Here is a 19,607-nt window from a genome sequence, read left to right as displayed (position 1 = left end):
AATGAGAAAGATGGATCAATAAAACTAAGTTGTTTGTCTAGAAGAATAAAATTCTTTAAAGTTGATTTGAATTAAAAGAAGCAGAGGCATTGACAACTAATACCTGTTTGGGAACCTGGTTCTAACCACTACCATAAAACCAGGATAACTAAGGGAACTACAGGAACTGCATAAAATTGGATTAAGGATCTTTTAAAAATAATATTTATTTCTACATAAATAATATATGCTTAATGTAGAAAACTTGGAAAATTTAGAAATAAAGTAAAATCAGCCCACATTACTCATCATACTACCTATTATAGCCATTGTTTTTGTCATTATGATACTCTGTTTTTTTCTCATATAAATTTTGTATATGAGTCTTTAATATAAAAAGGTAATTTCTATTCTCTTTTGCTAATTTTTTTTCCACTAAGGAATTTGTTATGACTATTTTCTGACATCAACTTACATTTTATAACATGATGTTTTTTGTCATAAATATACCTTTACTTAGCCATTTACCTCTTGTTGGACATTTGGTTCCAATATTTCCCTCTACTATATAAATGCTGCTTGCAACTAAAAACTATATTAGTTTTTTGGGATAAATTCCTAGAAGTGAATTGTTAGATAAAAGAGTGGACACATTACTCTTTATACTTTCTTATATAATTACACAAATTATTTATTAAATTCATCATTTTTCATCTATCTTCCCTCATTAAAATATAATCTCCATGAGGGCAGGGGTCTTTGTCTGTCTGATGCCTAACACAGAGTAGGCCCCCAGATAAATATTTCTTGGATGAATAAAAAGGTATTTTTAAAATAGTCTTAAAAAATTAAAAAAAAAAATGTTTTTCATATGCACTGTTAAATTATCTTCCAGAGAAGCTTGGCAATGTATCCTCTTTTTCCCTCAGATCTCACCTGTCCCAGGTACTGACAAAAAACACGTCAAAAGACACACTCTACAGTGTTGAGAAGAAAATTCAAGCCTCTTTTAATTTCACCTTCTAGATATATATAGCTTTACTATATATCATCACAGACTTACAATGTAAATTTATTATTATTTTAATTTACTTTTATTACTTGTGTGATTAAGCTTTTTAGGAATATGACTAGCATTTGTATCTCATTTTTACAAGTTTTTTGTGTGTCATTTATTTTTCTTTGGGGATCTTTAGTAGTCACCTAGATCCAGCTTTGAAAACTTTGATGTACTTCTGAATCACCAGGGAACATGAGTAAGAGACAGGTTCTGATTTAGTAGGGCTGAGATAGTGCCTGAGATTCTGCATTGCCAACAGGCACAGGGGGATCCCAATGATGATCTGGGGTCCACCATACTTTGAGAAACAAGAACGTAGATTATGTCTCTTCACTGTGAGTTAATCTCCAAGTGAATGCTGTCTTGTTGGAGAAAGCTAAAGAAACTGCAGTCTCAGTTCACTCAGCCTGCAGTGCACTGTGCACTGTTTTTCTTTATTCTTATAAAACATATTGTACTTCGGGTACAGTGAAGGTGGACTGTTTTAATTTGATCACTTCGCATAACTATAAAACTACCATGTTTCAATATGGGTCTAACTATCCAAATTCTGAAAGAGTAATGCTGAGGCAATCTATAATTTTCTTTTTTGATGGATCAGTTGTTTTGATTCTCTTTGGTCGTATATTTTTCTTATATAGTTATTTCTGGTAGTGATGTCATTTCCACTTTTGTTAATGAGGCCATTTTAAAAACCTTAAATGAAGTTGCACCCCTGTATCTGTTTTACATTAACGTTGATTTCTCTGCAGGCCCGGGTCCTTTTTGTGATGATTGTGTTGGTCCAGCTCACCATTCTCATTACTTTTAGGTGTCAAGGATATCCAGAGCATAAAGGTAGTCATGGCTCCTTTTATTCTTAGGAGACTTCATTTTATTTTTTTATTTTTTTTATTAAAAAAAATTTTTTTTAATGTTTATTTTTGAGACAGAGAGAGACAGAGCATGAATGGGGGAGGGTCAGAGAGAGAGGGAGACACAGAATCCGAAGCAGGCTCCAGGCTCTGAGCTGTCAGCACAGAGCCCGACGCAGGGCTTGAACCCATGGACCGTGAGATCATGACCTGAGCTGAAGTGGGACACTTAACCGATGGAGCCACCCAGGCGCCCCAGGAGACTTCATTTTAAAGTGTCATATAATGTGCTCACCACCACCAATATAAATACCAACATAAATTGTCTTTGCCTGAGCTCTGTGAGGTGCAGTCTTCAAACTTACACGTTTTCCACACTACTTGATCTTTTTTAAAAAATTCAGGTTTTTGGTGCTACATTGCAATAATATGAAGCTCAACCAGAATCGGGGCGGGGGGGGGGGGGTAGATATCACAATATAGCTCAAAATGAGCACACATCTCTGCCAAATATTGAAGATCCTCCACAGTCAGGTCCTATCTAATTAGCCATATCTTCAACCAGTTACCTATATTTTAGCCTGGATAATTTTTCACTGTTCTCTACACATACCATATTCATTTCTGCTTCTGGGCTTTTGCCTAGGCTATTATCTCTAATTCATTTTTATAAACTTATCTAAATCTTACCTTCCTTTAGGGCTCACCTCAACCCCTCTTTTTCATACAATTTTCTCCATTCCAGATCATAATGAACTCTTGTTTCTTTGAATCCCTATCGTCCTTCCTGAAAATTAATGCTGTAGTTGGTCAGTCACCTTGCTTATGTAACCACTGCAAATGTATATACACTTTCTCCTCCCTTGAGGATCTGTGGTCCTTTAGTCTGTGGCCACAGAATGGACCTTCTCTGTGTGAAGCCCAAACACTTGGCACTTTTGGCACTATATTTTAAGAGAAGTTAATTTGAAGAGCTTTAGAGATCTCTTTCAAATGGAATAAGAGGATAGCTGTGAGTTAAGAGCTGTGTCACATATGGGAGAGGAGTATTAGATATTCATACTTAATATTAGACTGGAGAAATTTTGATATTTCTTTGATATACTTTTGATATCTTTTCATATATCATTTGGAAGTGTGTACATTTGGATACTAAATCCCACAGAAAACAGAGACTTGTCATATTTTGAGCATAGCACTATATTTCAAACCTACATGTTTAATCATGGAAAAAGGTATGTGCACATGCATATGTGTGCGTGTGTGCACATGTGTGTCTCACAGCTATACCATTGCTTTGAACTTCCTACATTCTACAATTCTAAGTGAACTGGCTTATCAGAATTCCCGCCAACTTCTGAATTTAAAGTGGCATCATCTGTATAGTTATCATATAACAAAAGATTTGCTGAATGTATAATAGTCCATGGAAGTCTTCTAGAAAATGAACTGTATGTGTGCTTACTGGGTTTTTCAAATTTATTCTGTTTAGGGTCTCCAGGATTTATAAATTTGGCCTCATTTTCCTTCCACGTCTTGAGCAAACTAAACATCTTCTACTATTCTGTGTTGCTGCTAACCCTATATACAGCACTGGGTAAGTCAATTAGGAAACTTGAGATTGTGGAGAATTCTGCCATATATGGAGAATTTTGACAATAGAGTCATTTAGGCTCTTGAGAATGTAATGAACAGCACATAGTTTCTGTATAAATCATTTCCTGGAACATGGTCTTAGGAAATAAAGTTCTTTCCTAACACATTTAAAGAACATTTAGTTGACACCGAGTTAACTTAAGCTGAGAAGACCGTTAAGGAATTAGTGTGTAGAGAGCAACCTTCTTTGACTACCTTAAAGTTTTATCCTTTATTTCATCACACTTTTTATTCCCTTTATTATCATCATAATGATAATCATAATGATTATCTTCTGAGTTAATCATCTCTTCTCTCATTAGAATATCCATTGAGGTCTTAATCTGTCTTGTTCAGTGCTCTATGCCCAGCGCTAAGCACAATGTGTTATACATAGTTCAATGAATATTTAGTAATGTGTGGCTCTTAAACACTCAGCTCAAAAAAGAAAGAAACTGAGATGAGCAGTGAGTTCAGGCATATCCGAGTTATTCTGTTATATTATTATAACCAATACTTAGTCACTTAGCCACTTAGGGAAACAGAAAACACTGTGAATCTCTTTTTAAAGCTTTTTACTGATGTTCCTTAGTGACTAAAAGTCAATTAGGAGTAGATTAGCCTACTTGTTACTTAGTCTTGTGCTTTTATTTGACCTCAGGACTTTTCTTTGCTCACTAGTAAACTCCCACCAGAGAACAGAAAGTAGTTAAATTAAAAAATATATAACACTTTAGAATTCTGTGTAACAAACTATGGCAGATGGTCCTTTGGAGGTCAGTTTCCTTGTTCTAAGCTAGGTTGAAGCTATTTTAGACACTTATCTTGCACTAGAAGGTAAAGCAAGTGATTTGGTTCCTGGCTGTAAAAGAAAACATTAAATGGGCTGAATTTTGCTCCATGTTTAAAAGTTGAAACTTGCAGGGAAAACTTTTTTAGACTCTGTATCCATTGGAGGTTAAATAATATACATCTGAAAAAATTACCTATGACTTTTTAAAGCTGAACCCTAATATTACCAGCAAATGATGGTATTTGCATTTTGAGAACGGAAGTCTTGACTGTCCATTAATCATTCTTGACAATATAGTAGTTCCAGAAACCTACACACTGAGAAGGGGAAGTAAATAATAGGGCAGAGAGAAAAGTCATTCTGACATTCTAAATGAAAAGCAAGTTAAATTTTGTACATGTTAACCTTGAATGTGTAGTTGATGTACAAAGTAATGGCTTGGGTCAGCAAGTAAAGGTCAAAATACTTCATTAATATTAATAAAAAGAGAAGAAGTCCATTTTAGAAAGATCAAAGTGGTTGAAGTTTATTGCTTAAAGGAGTAAATAGTAGTTACCTAGAAAATTAGTTCCCATACACTTTGCTTCTTAAAGGAAATGGTAATGCATTATATTAGGTTACTATTGCAACAGAATCTTCTAAAGTTTCTGAATGTACTCCAATGTGTTTCTGGAATCTATTCGGGTACAGCATGTACTCAGACGATTTTATAATTAGACAATTACGGAGCAAAGGAGCAAATGGTTGGCTAGCTAGGACATAGGGTACAACGTAGAGATTAGCAAAGAAAAAAAGCTATGCCGGTACAATGCTTCTAAATTTCTTTTTTACATTTATTTATTTATGAGAGACAGAGCACAAGTCGGGGAGGGGCAGAGAGAGGAGACACAGAACCCAAAGCAGGCTCCAGTCTCTGAGCTGTCAGCACAGAGCCCAACACGGGGCTCAAACTCACAAACTGTGAGATCATGACCTGAGCCAAAGTCGGATGCTTAACCGACTGAGCCACCCAGGCGCCCCACTAGTACAATGCTTATAGATGACTACTCTCACACTTATTATTCCCATAAATGTACCTCGTGATGTATATAATCATGATCACAGTTATTTAATCTTCTGCTTTCCTGTCCATTGCCTCTTTCAGGACCATGGTTTGTTGGTGAAATCATTGAAGGCAAGTTGGGTTGCTGCTTTTCCTTTGGGATCTTTGTTGATGGACATTTCCTACAAGGCAGCCTAACATTTATAGTTGGAATTCTGCAGGTAAGAAGTCAGAAATGGAATTTTAAAACATCTTGGCTTTTTGGACTAATTGCATAACAGTTTTGAATTAAATCCAGTCTCAAACACTATAGATCATATTTTCTAATTTACTGGCAGGGTAATCTTTAATATTTGTTGTTTTATTTGTTTTTGAGTGCTTCTTAAGCTCGCTGTTCCACTACTCTCTAATAAACATCTAAAATACATTTTGCAGTCAGGGTTTATAAAAAGTGAAATAGATTTTTGTTTTTGTAGTTTTTTTTACTGTGTTTTTCCATTGATAAAAAATGAAATATGGGACTTATAGTAGAATAAATATAAGTAAACCAAAATTGATTATGATAATGAAGAAGGAAAATGTTTTAGAGGGAAGAAAGGAAAAATAGACACACACAAAATGGGTTAATTATCCCGTGGAAGCTGCACTGGGTAAGAACTAGGCCTAGGCTTTTTAGTGATGTCTTAGCAGCATACTTGTTTGGGAAAACATTGATAGGTTAGGTTTACATTTGGATTAAAATTCCTTTAAAGCAAACACACAAATAAAAAACTGACCTGTAGCAAATCTCTGTATATAGGTTTGAAAAGTATTTACCTATTTATTTATTTTACTCACCTAATGGGACTAAGGTACTAAAATCTCAAATGATGATCTCATGTTTGGGAAGAGATCCAAAAACATTGTTAAAAATGAGTTAACAGCCTCATAACAGGGCAATAAAGCATAATCAGCAGGATTATAGACAAAGAGGGAAGACTTCTGCCTAGTAAACACTGACCAAAGACCACAACATTCTTGGTATAGCAGTATTTTATTTTATTTTATTTTATTTTATTTTATTTTATTTTATTTTTATTTTATTTTATTTTACTTAATTTTTTTAGGTTGAAGTATTTATTCTTTTTAATATAACTTATTGTCAAATTGGTTTCCATACAACCCCAGTGCTCATCCCAACAAGTGCCCTCCTCAATGCCCATCACCCACTTTCCCCTCTCTCCCACCCCCCATCAACCCTCATTTTGTTCTCAGTATTTAAGAGTCTCTTATGGTTTGCCTCCCTTCCTGTCTGTAGCTTTTTTTCCCCCTTTCCCTCCCCCATGGTCTTCGGTTAAGTTTCTCAAGATCCACATATGAGTGAAAACATATGGTATCTGTCTTTCTCTGACTGACTTATTTCACTTAGCATAATACCCTCCAGTTCCATCCACGTTGCTGCAAATGGCCACATTTCATTCTTTCTCGTTGCCAAGTAGTATTCCATAGTATATATAAACCACACCTTCTTTATCCATTTATCAGTTGATGGACATTTAGGCTCTTTCCATAATTTGGCTATTGTTGAAAGTGCTGCTGGTATAGCAGCATTTTATGTGTGCATAGGTCCCGAGTCTGGTTCAGTTCTCTTTTATGTATTATTACATAAATACGTAAGGAGGCTGTCTCTCAGGAGTACTCTTACAACAAGTAAAACCTGAGCCTTACTAAAAGGTGGTGTTTATATTCATATTTTAATAAATAGTACACTAATACTGGATTTTATGTATCATCTAGGCCTGTGGCTCCCAAACCTATTATCCCTACCCTTGACTTGTTCTCTGCACTTCAGGTGCCTATATATCCAACTGCCATTTCACATCTTTCCTTAAATCTCTAGCAGCCATCCTCAATATTACATGTCTAATAGGAACTTTAGTTTCTACCCCAAACCTGTTCCTCCCTCATTTCTTTCCAATTTCAATAAATGGCTCCACCATTTACCTAGTTTTTCTAGAATGTATCCTTAATTTTTCCCTTTCCTTGTAATATGCTGTATTAATTCATTAGCAAGTAATCTCTTGTTTGATCTCCCTCCAATGCATATCTTGAATCCATCAATTCTTTCCATCTCTGTTACCACCACATTAGTCTAACTCATAATTATTTCTTGTCTGGGCTACTGCAGTGACCCTCAGGCTAGTCTTCCCACTGCTGCTTTTGCCTCCCTACTGTCAGTTTGCCACACAGTGTCCACTGTTGTCCTTTCAAAAGCTTAATCAGCTCACTCCTGAGCTTAAAGACCTTTAAGCAGAGTCGTGACATGATCTTGGTCCCGCTGACTGCCCTAATTTCCATCCCACTCATCATATTCCATGTTCGTGGGCCTTAAATAGGCTAAGACCTCTCCCACCTCAGGGGTTTATATTTGTGTCTTCTGCCTGGAATGCACTTCATTCCCCTGAGTCATTCCTGTTCTTCAGGCCTCAGCAAACCCATCTCTCAGTTACCCTCTTGTGACCCAGTTATTTCCTTCATTGAATTTATCACAATCTATAATGATTATTTTTTTGGTCTCTCTCTCTCTCTCTCTCTCTCTCTCTCTCTCTCTCTCTCTCTGTTAGAGTGTAAGCTCTATGATGCATCCTTTCTAAGTTGTTCACCAGTGTGTCCTCAGCCTAGAGCCTATCACAGTGCCTGCCATGTATTGGGAGCACAGTAATTATTTGGTGAATGAATGAATGAATCACACGGCAGCTAAATTTGAATTATAACTTAAATCTTCTGATTCGCGTTCCAGTATTCAGCATGCTACTTCAATTAAAAATACATGGGGCACCTGGGTGGCTCAGTTGCTTAAGCATCCAACTCTTGATTTCAGCTCAGGTCATGATTTCACTGTTCATGAGATTGAGATCCGTGTTGGGCTCTGAGCTGACAGCACAGAGCCTGCCTGGGATTCTTTCGCTCCCTTGCTCTTTCCCCCTCCCCACTCATCCCCTCTTCTCCTCCCCCCCCCCACCCCAAATAAATAAATAAACTTTTAAAATACAGAGATAATGGGGGAACCTGACTGGCTCAGGTGGTGGAGCATGCAACTCTTGATCTTGGGGTCATGAGTTTGAGCACCATGTGTGGTGTAGAGTTTACTTTAAAAAAAAAAAAAAAGAATAGGGCTCCTGGGTGGCTCAGTCTGTTAAGTGTCCGACTTAGGCTCAGGTCATGATCTCATGGTTTGTGGGTTTGAGCCTCACGTCAGGCTCTGTGCCGACAGCTCACAGCCTGGAGCCTGCTTCTGATTCTGTGTCTCCCGCTCTCTGCCCCTCCCCCCACTCTCACTTTGTCTCACTCTCTCAAAAATAAATGTAAAAAAAAAATTTTTTTAAAGAATAATAAAATAAGAGATTAAAAAAAATAGTGATGCCTACGTCCCCCCTCACTCTGCTAAAAAGGAGTGTGTGTATGTATGTACATATACTCAGTTCATTTCCAGCTTAAACATTACTGAGGGCTTCAACATAAATGATACCTACTTTTAAGATGAACAAAAGGATACAGGCAAATGTACAACTAACTATAAGTCACCTCTTGCTGAGTGTTATAAGCAACTGTGATTGAAGCATAAACAATCAGAGAATCAACCCCCAAGAAAGAGAGCAACATATTGTTAGGAGCCACCAATAATGTGTTAATGAGACCTGGCCCCCTAAGGTCTTGCTAATAAGATAATACCCTGTTCTGCTTCTCTTTCCAGCTGGCATTTTTTAACATCCCCTTGATGGTTTACCTGTGTTGGAGCTTGTTGCAGCGGTGCTTTGGTCACAACTTTCGGTCCCATCTCCGTCAAGGCAAATACTTGAAGGTTATACCTGTTCACCTACTTATGTTACTGCTGTACATCTGGCAGATTTATTCCTGCTATTTTCTTCATATGACATATGGCACTCTAGCTTTTTTCTTCTCCCCTTTGCGGACCTGGTTGACACTGTTGACACCTGTTATCATTCGTTGTGTGTGGACACTGAACTCTACCAAGCTTGGAACCTTCATAGCGCAGTTAAAAAGCCACTTAAGCTCCTAAAGGCCATGCCTCACCATCTGCCTCTGTAGCCCAGGCCCCTGGCCCAGCAGCAGGTGGAAGGCCAGTGTTGGTGGGCAGGCTTCAGGGAGCTGCTGCACCTTGGACACCTGGGAGTTGGGGAGGATTACCCACTACTGATTCCTGCAGAATGGACTGCAGAAAAATCTCTAAATAATGCCATGATTCCTTCCTTCTCCAAGAAGGCAAAGAGTTGATTTACTTTTGTGAAGAGAAAGTCCTAATCAGGAGATCCACAGGGCAGGGGCTGGGTGTGTGAATGGTTGTATCAGAAGCCCACTGTATTTTTTACGGTTACTTCACGTAAAGTACCTAGCACAGTGTGTGGAACTCCGCAGCTGTGAAGGGTGCCACTTTAGGGGCAGGGAACCAGTGTGAACTTGGGCCCTACCCTGACTACCCTTGAGGTACTAGCTCCCAGTCTTCTTTTCCCTCGAGGTTATGGGCTCTCTGGTTCTTTAGGTGGTTTTTTCTTTTTTTTTTCAATCTAATCAAATAAATGAATGATGGGTAAGAACTCTGACTGAGTTGTGTGTGTGTGTGTGTGTGGGTGGGTGGGTGGGTGGGTGGGTGGGGCCCGGCCTCTGGGCGGGAGGAGGCGTGGCCGGGCCTTGGGGGAGGAGCACAGGTGTGACCCAGCCTCTGGGGCGGGGTGGGTTGTTGTTGCCGGAAACGAACCCGGGTCCGTGACTCCCGGAAGTAGAACGCCCACAAGCAGAGCGGCTCGGCAGCTTCCGTGGCCGCCTTTGTTTGGAAGTTCCAGGCAATCTTCTGAGATGGCGAACGCAGCCGCGCCTACAGCGGCGGTCCCCACCCTAGCTCCGCCTTTGGAGCAGATCCGGCACTTGGCAGAGGAGCTGCGGCTGCTGATACCTGGAGTGCGGGGTGAGCTGATGCCGTTGGGACGGGCGACGGCAGGGGCGGGCTTGGTTAGGGAACAGGCCGACTGTGGCGCCGGCGGGGGCGGGGACACGGGCGGAGAAGGTGGGGGCCGGGAGTGGCCTCGCTTATCTCTGCTCTTCCTTTTGCCCCTCGCCTGGCCCGCGTGCCACACCCACTAGTCGGCGAAGCCCTGGAGACCACCAAGGAGTTTAATCCTGAGACGTTTTGGAGGAGACTCAGTGAGTGCCTCTCCTGTTGGGGACTTGCATTTTTCATCCCTTCCTGTGTCCTAGCCCTTTTTCCCTCCCGCTTTTGCCCTGCCGCATCCTCTCGGTGGGGATACCTCACCTTCCTCATCCTGAGCACTTAGGAAGTTGGAATATAAAACATAGATTTGGGGAGGTGTTTTTGAGGCTTCTCAGCCGATAAGGGTTGAGAGGAAACGCATCATCCGCAAAGTCCCTGCTGCAGCTGCAGCTGCAGGCTTATCTTTTTGGCGCTAACATGTTGGCTCCAGCCTCCTCTGTCATCCCACAGATGAGGCAGCTGTGAACGTGTCAAGGGAAGCTACGACTCTGACCGAAGTCTTCTCTCATCTTCCACTGCCCTCTCCACAGGTGGGCTTTACTTTTTGGAATTTTTGTGCTGCCTCGTTATTCATTAGGAATCCAATCATTTTCTTTCCACCTTTTCCACTCAAGCCAGGGGATTTATTTTCCACACCTGTTAAATAAGATGGCAGTTCTCACCTCACAGGATTCTTGTGAAGACCAAATTGCCAAGTGCCTTCCTTACCTGGACTAGGCAGATCTTCTAAATAGGTATTGGTTCAATGCGAAGTTCATCCTGGTTATTTCCTTTCTGATATATATATATATATATATATATATATATATATATATATATATATATATATATATTTTTTTTTTTTTTTTTTTTTTTTTTTTTTTTTTTTTTTAAGCACTTGCTGTTTGCTAGGTGTTTTCACATCCATGATTCCCATCTGACAGCTGAGTAAGCAGGCTTATAGGCTCAGGTAAATAAGCAGTGGAGCTAGGATTTAAATTAGGGTCTATCTGATGTCTAAACTACACCTTTTCTGTTATACTACACAATACTCTTTATATTGAATTACTTTTTATATTTAATCAGTAACATATTAACAGTATAAATTCAGAAGATGTCAAAGTTAAGTGTGCTGAAAAGTTTATATCCCCCCTCCCCGGTTCCTTTTGTATTGTTCCATATGTGTTTGATGCATGTACACACTTACATGTATATGCCTGCTTCTTTTTACACAAATGTTAGGATACCATACACACTTTTCTGGACCTTCCTTTAAAAAAAATTAACATGGCCTGCAAATTGATTTTTTTTAATGTTTATTTATTGATTTTTGAGAGAGAGAGAGAGCACAACCAGGGGAGGGGCAGAAAGAAAGAGAGAAACACAGACTCCAAAGCAAGCTCCAGACCCTGGGCTATCAGCACAGAGTCTGATGCAGGCTCAAACTCACAAAACGTGAGATCATGCCGTGATCGGAAGTTGGACGCTTAACCGACTGAGCTACCCAGTTGCCCTTCAAATTGATTCTTAGCAGCACATATAAAGTTGCTCAGTTCTTTGTAATGCTGCATAGTATTCAGTAGAGTTGTTATAACCATAATTTATTTAACTGGTACTTTATGTGAACATCTAAGCTGTTTCCAGCTTAGACTTGTAACTATTATAAACAATGCTGTGGTAAATTGCCTAATACAGTCTTTGTGTATGCATGTATATCAGCAAAAAAAAAAAAAAAAAAAAAAAAAAAAAAAAAATCCCAGAAGTGGAATTTCTGGAGCAAGAATTTATGCATTTTTAAATAACCCCTTATTATGGAAACCAATTTGACAATAAATTTCATATATTGAAAAAAAAAAGAAAAAGAAATTGTGGTTTATATACACATTAGAATACTACTTGGCAATGAGAAAGAATGAAATCTGGCCTTTTGTAGCAACGTGGATGGAACTGGAGAGTGTTATGCTAAGTGAAATAAGTCATACAGAGAAAGACAGATACCACATGTTTTCACTCTTATGTGGATCCTGAGAAACTTAACAGAAAACCATGGGTGAGGGGCAGGAAAAAAAAGTTAGAGAGGGAGGGAGCCAAACCATAAGAGACTCTTAAAAACTGAGAACAAACTGAGGGTTGATGGGGGGTGGGAGAGAGGGGAGGGTGGGTGATGGCTATTGAGGAGGGCACCTGTTGGGATGAGCACTGGGTGTTGTATGGAAACCAGTTTGACAATAAATTTCATATAAAAAAAGAAAAAAATAAATAAATAACCTCTTATTATAAAACTGAGGAAAATAAACATGGTGTTATAACCAGGTGTGCTTTATTGCCAGTTTTTCTAGAATGAGGTATACTTAATTTGGGAATCAGGTTATTTTAAAATGGCATATTCATTACCTTATTTGTTTTTCATAAAGTTTCATTTTCTTTCTCAGTCTATATATCCAGATGTTTCAAAATGAAAAAATATTCCTTTGCTGCACCTACAATGATAAACTCTCCCCCTAAATACCCTAGAGATCTATGATGAGAAAATAAGAAATGAATTATTTGAGAGCATTTTAAAAGATTTGTGCAAGGAAGTCAGTATTTATTTCAAGGGGAGTATGACTATTACCTTACCTGTTGTCTCTTTTCTTTCAAATATATTTGGGATTCGCTGCTAATATTCACAGTTGATAGGATACCATGAGGAGGCAGCATGAACTATTTTTCTGTACATGCCTCCGACATTGGTTTCACTTACAGTTAAAAAGTTAGAATTTGGGGGCACCTGGATGGCTCAGTCGCTTAAGCGTCCGACTGCAGCTCAGGTCATGATCTCAACAGCTCGTGAGTTCGAGCTCCGCGTCAGGCCCTGTGCTGACAGCTCAGAGCCTGGAGCCTGTTTCAGATTCTGTGTCTCCCTCTCTCTCTCTGACCCTCCCCCGTTCATGCTCTGTCTCTCTCTGTCTCAAAAGTAAATAAACATTAAAAAAAAATTTACAAAAAAAAAAAAGTTAGAATTTGGTTTTGTTTGAATTATGTGTGTTTGAATCATGATTGCTTCCTTAGGATCTTAACATGTTAGTCCTACAGAAGTATGGCTTTGTTTTTTATGTGTTTGGATGTTGAAGCAATGTCAATTGCCTCTGGTTACCCAGAGGATGAATATAAAGCTTTAAACACTTATTCTCACACATTGTACTTACCCACCATCCCAGACTGATAACAATTCATGGACTGGCCCCAATCAGTGGACCACATTTTATGTAGCACTGGCTTAGAATATAGCGGAAAAATGAGGACAAGGAAGACAGGAGAAAGCCAGTGACTGCTTAGAAGGAAAATAGTCAACCTTGTAGAGTCCATGCTAATTTCTTTTAGGTGTGTGTGTGAGAGAGCAAGAGATCAGACACCTGGTTAATGGTCTAAGATAGGGTTGGCAGATTTTTCTGTAAAAAGCCAAACAGTAAGTATTTTAGGCTTTGCAGGCCAGCTACCTAACTCTGCCCTTGTAATGTGAACACAGTTATAGATAATATGTAAATGAGTGTGGCTGTGTGCCAGTAACACTTTATTTCTAAAAACTGTCAGTGGGCCTAATTTGGCCCGTGGGCCATAGTTGCCAACTCCTGGTCTAAGATATGGTGAATACTTCACAGCAGATCATGAGTATCTTGGGATGTAAAATATTAGGAATAAGTTTTTCCTGATGTTCCTTAATGTTTTATTGAGTTGTCAGCTCAGTCACGGGGCCAGCTAATTCCTCTCTGCTATGTGCTGAGAATAGTTCAATTCCTAACTCAGAATAGGACTACAGAAAATGTTTATAGATGATGCTGTACAGATGTCTGCTCTCTTCTACAGCAAATGGACTGATGAATCTAATCCATTTCTTTTTTTTTCATTCTGAAATTGATCCATTGCCTCATAGGAAACACAGAGGTTCTGTGAACAAGTCCGTGCTGCCATCAAGGCAATGATTGCAGTATATTATTCACTTCCCAAGAATCAGGGTAAGCCACTGTATACACATAAATGTTTGATTTATAGATCAGATCTTTGCTAATATGACAGCTTCTGTCCTGAGACTATTACCTTTTCTTCAATTTGAGCATGTAGTGTAACTTGCTCACGTAAAATGCCCTCAAAGATAATATAATATCAGTGACCTCCATAAATAATGCTTTATGCTAAGATATGGATGCTGTGTTACCATCTTCCCTGCTTTGCCTGACTCAAAGGTTTTTAGTTTTCACTGGCTCCTCCCCCTCTAACCCATTATAACCACTATAGATGCTGGATCTATAGGGGCCTCCCCGGTCTCCACCCATATGACATCACACACTGTTTCTGAGCTCCTTTACAAGTTAAGTGACCTCCAGCCCTGCCTGTAGGGTAATGCCTTGATTATAACCATGCCAAAATTATAAATGAATGCATGTCTCATGGATCTTTAGGGTTACTCAGAGATAGTTTAAACTTCAAGTGTTTCAGCCACAGTTGCCAAGGGACCATTGACCTTAACGAATGGATACATGCTGTCATGGAAGTATTTTGTTCCAGATCTCTTTTGGAGAGCACTACTCAGAAATGGTGGGAGGAGCAAGAAAAAGACATGGGGAAATACATAAGACCTGAGTTTTGTGTTGGTACTCACATTACTTTAAGTTCTGAAGGGCTTAAACTCTCAAGAAAGCAGATGGTGACTTCCAGAAAGGAGACCAGGCTGCTTAGTCTTTGGGTTTGGCTACAGGAATCACTCTGAGAAAGCTGGTACGAAGCACCACTCTGGACATCGTAGATGGCATGGCTCAACTTATGGATGTGCTTTTCATGACTCCAACTCAGAGGTAGTGATGCTACAATTGGGTTTATCAGTTAATGGGGTTCCTTGCTTCAGGGAGCGGAAAAAAAACTCATTTCAACAGCAAAGTTACTAATAGCTGAGAATGATGTTGAGCAAGATCATTCTTTTTTAGGAGAGAGGAACATTGGTTATTCATATATCCTTATTGATTCCTTTCCCCAGCTCAGAGAACAATGACCTTATTTCCTACAACAGTGTCTGGACTGCATGCCAGCAGGTTCCTCAGATACCAAGAGGTGGGTGAGAGTGGGAAATGGGCTGTTGACTCTGCTGGCCAAAGCAGATAGTTCTCTCATATCTAGTTTGTAGTTTTGTAGCATGTGTATATTTTAACTTACAACTTAGTGGAATGCATATAGTTTATCAGTAACATCAAAAAATAGGTATTAACATTTTTTGACAGTCTTTTTAGCTCTTATACTTAAAAAAAATTTTTTTTAATGTTTATTTATTTTTGCGACAAAAAGAGTGTGAACAGGGAAGGAGCAGAGAGATACGGAGACACAGAATCTGAAGCAGGCTCCAGGTTCTGAGCTGTCAGCACAGAGCCTGACATGGGGCTCAAACCCACGAACCATGAGATCATGACCTGAGCTAAAGCCGGACACTTAACCAACTAAACCACCCAGGCGACCTAGTTCTCATACGTTTTTAGCCCTCTTTCTGTGGCCGTGTCTTGTTGAACAAATGTGATTTGTTCTCCTGGTCCTGCCCCAGGAGCAGTATTATGGGACACACTGAAGCCCCTATGAGGTAGTGCCAGCTGGGCCAAAAGCAGTGTTTGTCAAGAGGACCATGAAGAGGAACATCATGTTACCATTTTATTTCTTCTAGTGGTGAATGATGAAAAGCTTTTTAACTCCTCTGGTTACCCAGAGGATGAATATGAGAAAAATTTTATTAAACCACTGCTCTTGTTGACTATCCTTGGCACTCTTCACAAATGGGAACACCATTGGTTGCCATTTGCAGACTTCACAGAATTGTTGGGTTTCTCCTCTAATTCTAGTGCTTCTGATTTTTCACTCGTAGATAACAAAGCTGCAGCCCTTTCAATGCTGACGAAGAATGTGGATTTTGTGAAGGATGCACATGAGGAAATGGAGCAGGTGAGGGGACAACTCCATGATCATAGATGATACTATAAAGAAAGGAAATGTCCTGAGCATTAACTCAATAAGTCCCATCTTCACTCCTGGCTTTCAACTCCCATCTCCTACCCACACCAGTGTGTGATTTAGTACCACTCCCCTCTGTCTACTGCTGGGCAAGGGGAGTGAGAACAGGGTGCTTGAACTCTGTAGCCATTAGTGAAGTAGCTGGCTGAGGTTTGGGGATAACTCAGACATGATGCTGAAAGTGTAAAAGCCTTGGTTTTTTGTTTTTTGGGTTTTTTTTGGCATTCAAATATATCATGGCATGTCTTAGGCCGTGGAAGAATGTGACCCGTACTGTGGCCTCCTGAATGACACTGAGGACAACTCTGATAACCACGGTGATGAAGAGGATGATGGGTTGGGGTATCCAAACAATCGGGACTTATATTGGTCAGAGGAGGATCAAGAGCTCATAATCCCATGCCTTGCACTGGTGAGAGCATCAAAAGCCTGCCTGAAGAAAATCCGGATCTCAGTGGCAGAGAATGGGAAGAAGGATCAGGTGGCCCAACTGGACGACATTGTGGATATCTCTGACGAGATCAGCCCTAGGTAAGTGGAATCCCCACTTGAAACATGTGAGCAGCAGCATGTGACCTCAGCTTGTGTTGTCACCTTAAGCTTTTCCCCCAGTTTTTTATTTTGAACATTTTCGACCTACAGGAAAGTTGATAAAAGTATTGCATTGAACATCCATGTATCCTTCATCTATGTTCACCTGCTCACATTTTTTTCAATATTGGTTTATTTCTCAATGGATTAGATGTGCCATTTTTCTCCTGAACCATTTGAGAGTAAGTTGCAGACATCAGTGACATTTCACCCCTAAATACTCAGCATGTATCTCTAAGAACAGACATTATTATTATATCTGCGAAATATAACGTTGAATAGAAAATAGTTACTATTCAAATGTCCCCATTTGTCTCTAAAATGTATTTTAAAGCCTTTTTTTTTTTTTTTATCAAGGGGTCTGTCATAGTGTCACAGTGCATTTGGTTGTCATCTCTTGCAGTAGTCTGGTTTGGTTGTAGTCTCTTGCAACTATAACAGTTCCTATCCAAGAATCTAGGTCAGTTGTCTCACAGAATATCCAAAAATCTGGATTCATGTGATTGTCTTTTGTATGATTATAGATTATATTCAAGTTAAATATTTTTTTGGCAAGGATTATAGATTATATTCAGGTTAAATATTTTTTTGGCAAGGCGATCACATATTTGAGTATTTTGTGCTTCTCGTTGTATCATATTGGGCAGGTGCATAATGTTAGTTTGTCCCATTATTAGTGGTACTAAATTGCATCACTTGGGTAAAGTCATGCCCACTTGAGTGACATCCATGGATGAACTCCACAGTTATTAAATTGATGGTTTCACATCCTCCCATTTTTAACTGAATTAATCATGTCCTAACATATAGGCCAAGGGAGTTTTTCCCCCCAGATTCCTAGGGAAATGGGGTAAGTAGATATTTAGTACATATCAGTTGAATTGATTCTGGTTGCTCAATTTAAGGAATTAATAGGCATTTATGGGACATTTCTCACATTCTCTCATGCCTTAATTGTGTACTGAAAACCACCCAGTTCAGCTTTGTTCCTTTTTTTGTTAATGGTTATTTTTGCTTTCTGTCCTTAGTGTGGATGATTTAGCTCTGAGTATATACCCACCTATGTGCCACTTGACTGTGCGAATCAATGTAAGTACCAACTTGAGGGAATAGCTACTGACCTAAATGTAGAATTTCCCTAATTACTAATATTTCCTTTAAGCTATAGGAAACATATTTATTTGTTACACTAGGATGCCAGTACAACAATAATGTCACAGTTCTTACATGTATTTCTGCCTGATAAATATTTATTGAAGTTGAATTCTAATAGCCATGAGTTCTGGTACTACTCTCTTCCATAACCTCTTGGGCAGTCACTTAGAAAAACCCAAAGACCTTAGAAAATGCTACTTTGAAAAAGAAAGTTTGATTTACCACAGTACTTTAGTATCTTCTCAACCTGAAGTTGTAAATGCCTGATTTCTGGTGTAGGCAAAACCAAGTGTTCCAGAAACATACTCTGTTCTAATATAAACACATTGGGTGATTTAACTACAAAAGGTCAAGCTCTTTATAAAAATCTGATTTTATTGTATTCTTTCATGTCCTGAGTCCTGTGCTAGAGAGAATTCTATTATTTTTAGAGACTCAGATTATCTCTACAGTTACTGGAAAAAGAAGTAAAACTACCAAATGGCTTATATCTTATATTCAGAATTTTCAATCCTAAAAATATTTGATAAATTAGATAGTGGAAATTAAATTCATCAAATGTATCTTCACAGTGTGCATATACCTTAAAGTAGAATAGGATCCTTTTGGGCATTAACTTCTTTTTTCACATTCACTTTTATAAATTGACTTCCCAAGAAATAAACATCATTAGCAATATGCCTTGTCAATTACTCCAAATAAAAAAAAAATTAAAAGATGTACTATATATTGGTGGCATATATATATCCTCATGTTATCTTGTTACCGGTATGCTTAAAATTCTGTACATAGAATTTTTTTAAAAAGGAACTTCAGCTGTTCCTGCTATATATTCAAAGCTATCAGCAGTTGGGACAAATTCAAGTTATATTCTTACTTTTTTCATTTTTTAAAAATTTAAAAGTATTAACAAATTTTTAAAATTTATAAAATGTTAAAGTAGCAATACTAATAAGATTTTGCTAAATAGAAAAGAATCCTATAATTCTACCACAGTAATGTAACCAGAATTTTTGTTTTTGCACTTTCCTTCAAGTTTTTTTTTTTTTTTTTCTGTTTTTTTATTACTTGAGTCTTAATATATCTTGGCTTTCCTTTCCTTTTTATAGTAGGACTCAGGGTGAGTAACTTCTCTGTTTCTTTTCTAGTCTGCAAAACTTGTATCTGTCTTAAAGAAGGCACTTGAAATTACTAAGTGAGTATGAGGACTTCTCCCCAAATAGCTTTTTTGAGAATAAACCTATCCAATCATTCTCAGCTCCCAAAGCCCCATTTTAAGAAGTAGAAGAACGTGGGTGTGATGTTTTCTTTCCACTTGAGTTGTGGAGCATCTAAGTTTCTACAAAGAAACTTGCCTTCTCTTACTATAGTTTCGTCTGTGCTCCTTTTGTGGGTAGGTTTTCCCTTGACAGTATAAATTTAACTTCTCTTTCTCCCCATTCCAT

At 38.6% G+C, this 19,607-nt stretch overlaps 2 protein-coding genes across 17 annotated transcripts in view; both read left to right on the top strand.

Annotated features, from left to right (window-relative positions):
- Positions 1 to 9,936, top strand: part of TMEM62 (transmembrane protein 62) — a 45,761-nt gene extending 35,825 nt beyond the window's left edge. For 7 of the 8 annotated variants that reach the window (XM_042942247.1, XM_042942253.1, XM_042942252.1 and 4 more), the window contains 4 exons: positions 1,792 to 1,876; positions 3,386 to 3,490; positions 5,466 to 5,584; positions 9,097 to 9,935. In XM_042942247.1, the coding sequence (XP_042798181.1) occupies positions 1,792 to 1,876; positions 3,386 to 3,490; positions 5,466 to 5,584; positions 9,097 to 9,423 (636 nt within the window). In that variant the 3' untranslated portion in view covers positions 9,424 to 9,935. Of the gene's footprint in view, positions 1 to 1,791; positions 1,877 to 3,385; positions 3,491 to 5,465; positions 5,585 to 9,096 lie in introns of all 8 variants that reach the window. The other variant, XM_042942245.1, reaches the window with a different exon arrangement.
- Positions 9,937 to 10,111: 175 nt separating this feature from the next.
- The window catches only part of CCNDBP1 (cyclin D1 binding protein 1), a 70,307-nt gene continuing 60,811 nt past the window's right edge, over positions 10,112 to 19,607 (top strand). For 7 of the 9 annotated variants that reach the window (XR_006203616.1, XR_006203613.1, XR_006203614.1 and 4 more), the window contains exons 1-10: positions 10,113 to 10,326; positions 10,503 to 10,562; positions 10,861 to 10,940; positions 14,303 to 14,384; positions 15,125 to 15,221; positions 15,401 to 15,474; positions 16,271 to 16,347; positions 16,667 to 16,947; positions 18,036 to 18,096; positions 19,311 to 19,357. Coding sequence is in view for 5 of the 9 variants with exons in the window: in XM_042942240.1 (XP_042798174.1) it covers positions 10,218 to 10,326; positions 10,503 to 10,562; positions 10,861 to 10,940; positions 14,303 to 14,384; positions 15,125 to 15,221; positions 15,401 to 15,474; positions 16,271 to 16,347; positions 16,667 to 16,947; positions 18,036 to 18,096; positions 19,311 to 19,357 (968 nt within the window). In the remaining 4 variants the exon portion in view is untranslated. Of the gene's footprint in view, positions 10,327 to 10,502; positions 10,563 to 10,860; positions 10,941 to 14,302; positions 14,385 to 15,124; positions 15,222 to 15,400; positions 15,475 to 16,270; positions 16,348 to 16,666; positions 16,948 to 18,035; positions 18,097 to 19,310; positions 19,358 to 19,607 lie in introns of all 9 variants that reach the window. The other 2 variants (XM_042942239.1, XM_042942243.1) reach the window with 2 other exon arrangements.

Source organism: Panthera leo, chromosome B3 (assembly GCF_018350215.1).
Source record: "Panthera leo isolate Ple1 chromosome B3, P.leo_Ple1_pat1.1, whole genome shotgun sequence".
In the NCBI taxonomy this organism is placed as follows: Eukaryota; Metazoa; Chordata; class Mammalia; order Carnivora; family Felidae; genus Panthera; species Panthera leo.
Note: the sequence above shows the minus strand (reverse complement) of the source record. Positions and strands in the feature narration are given on the sequence as shown.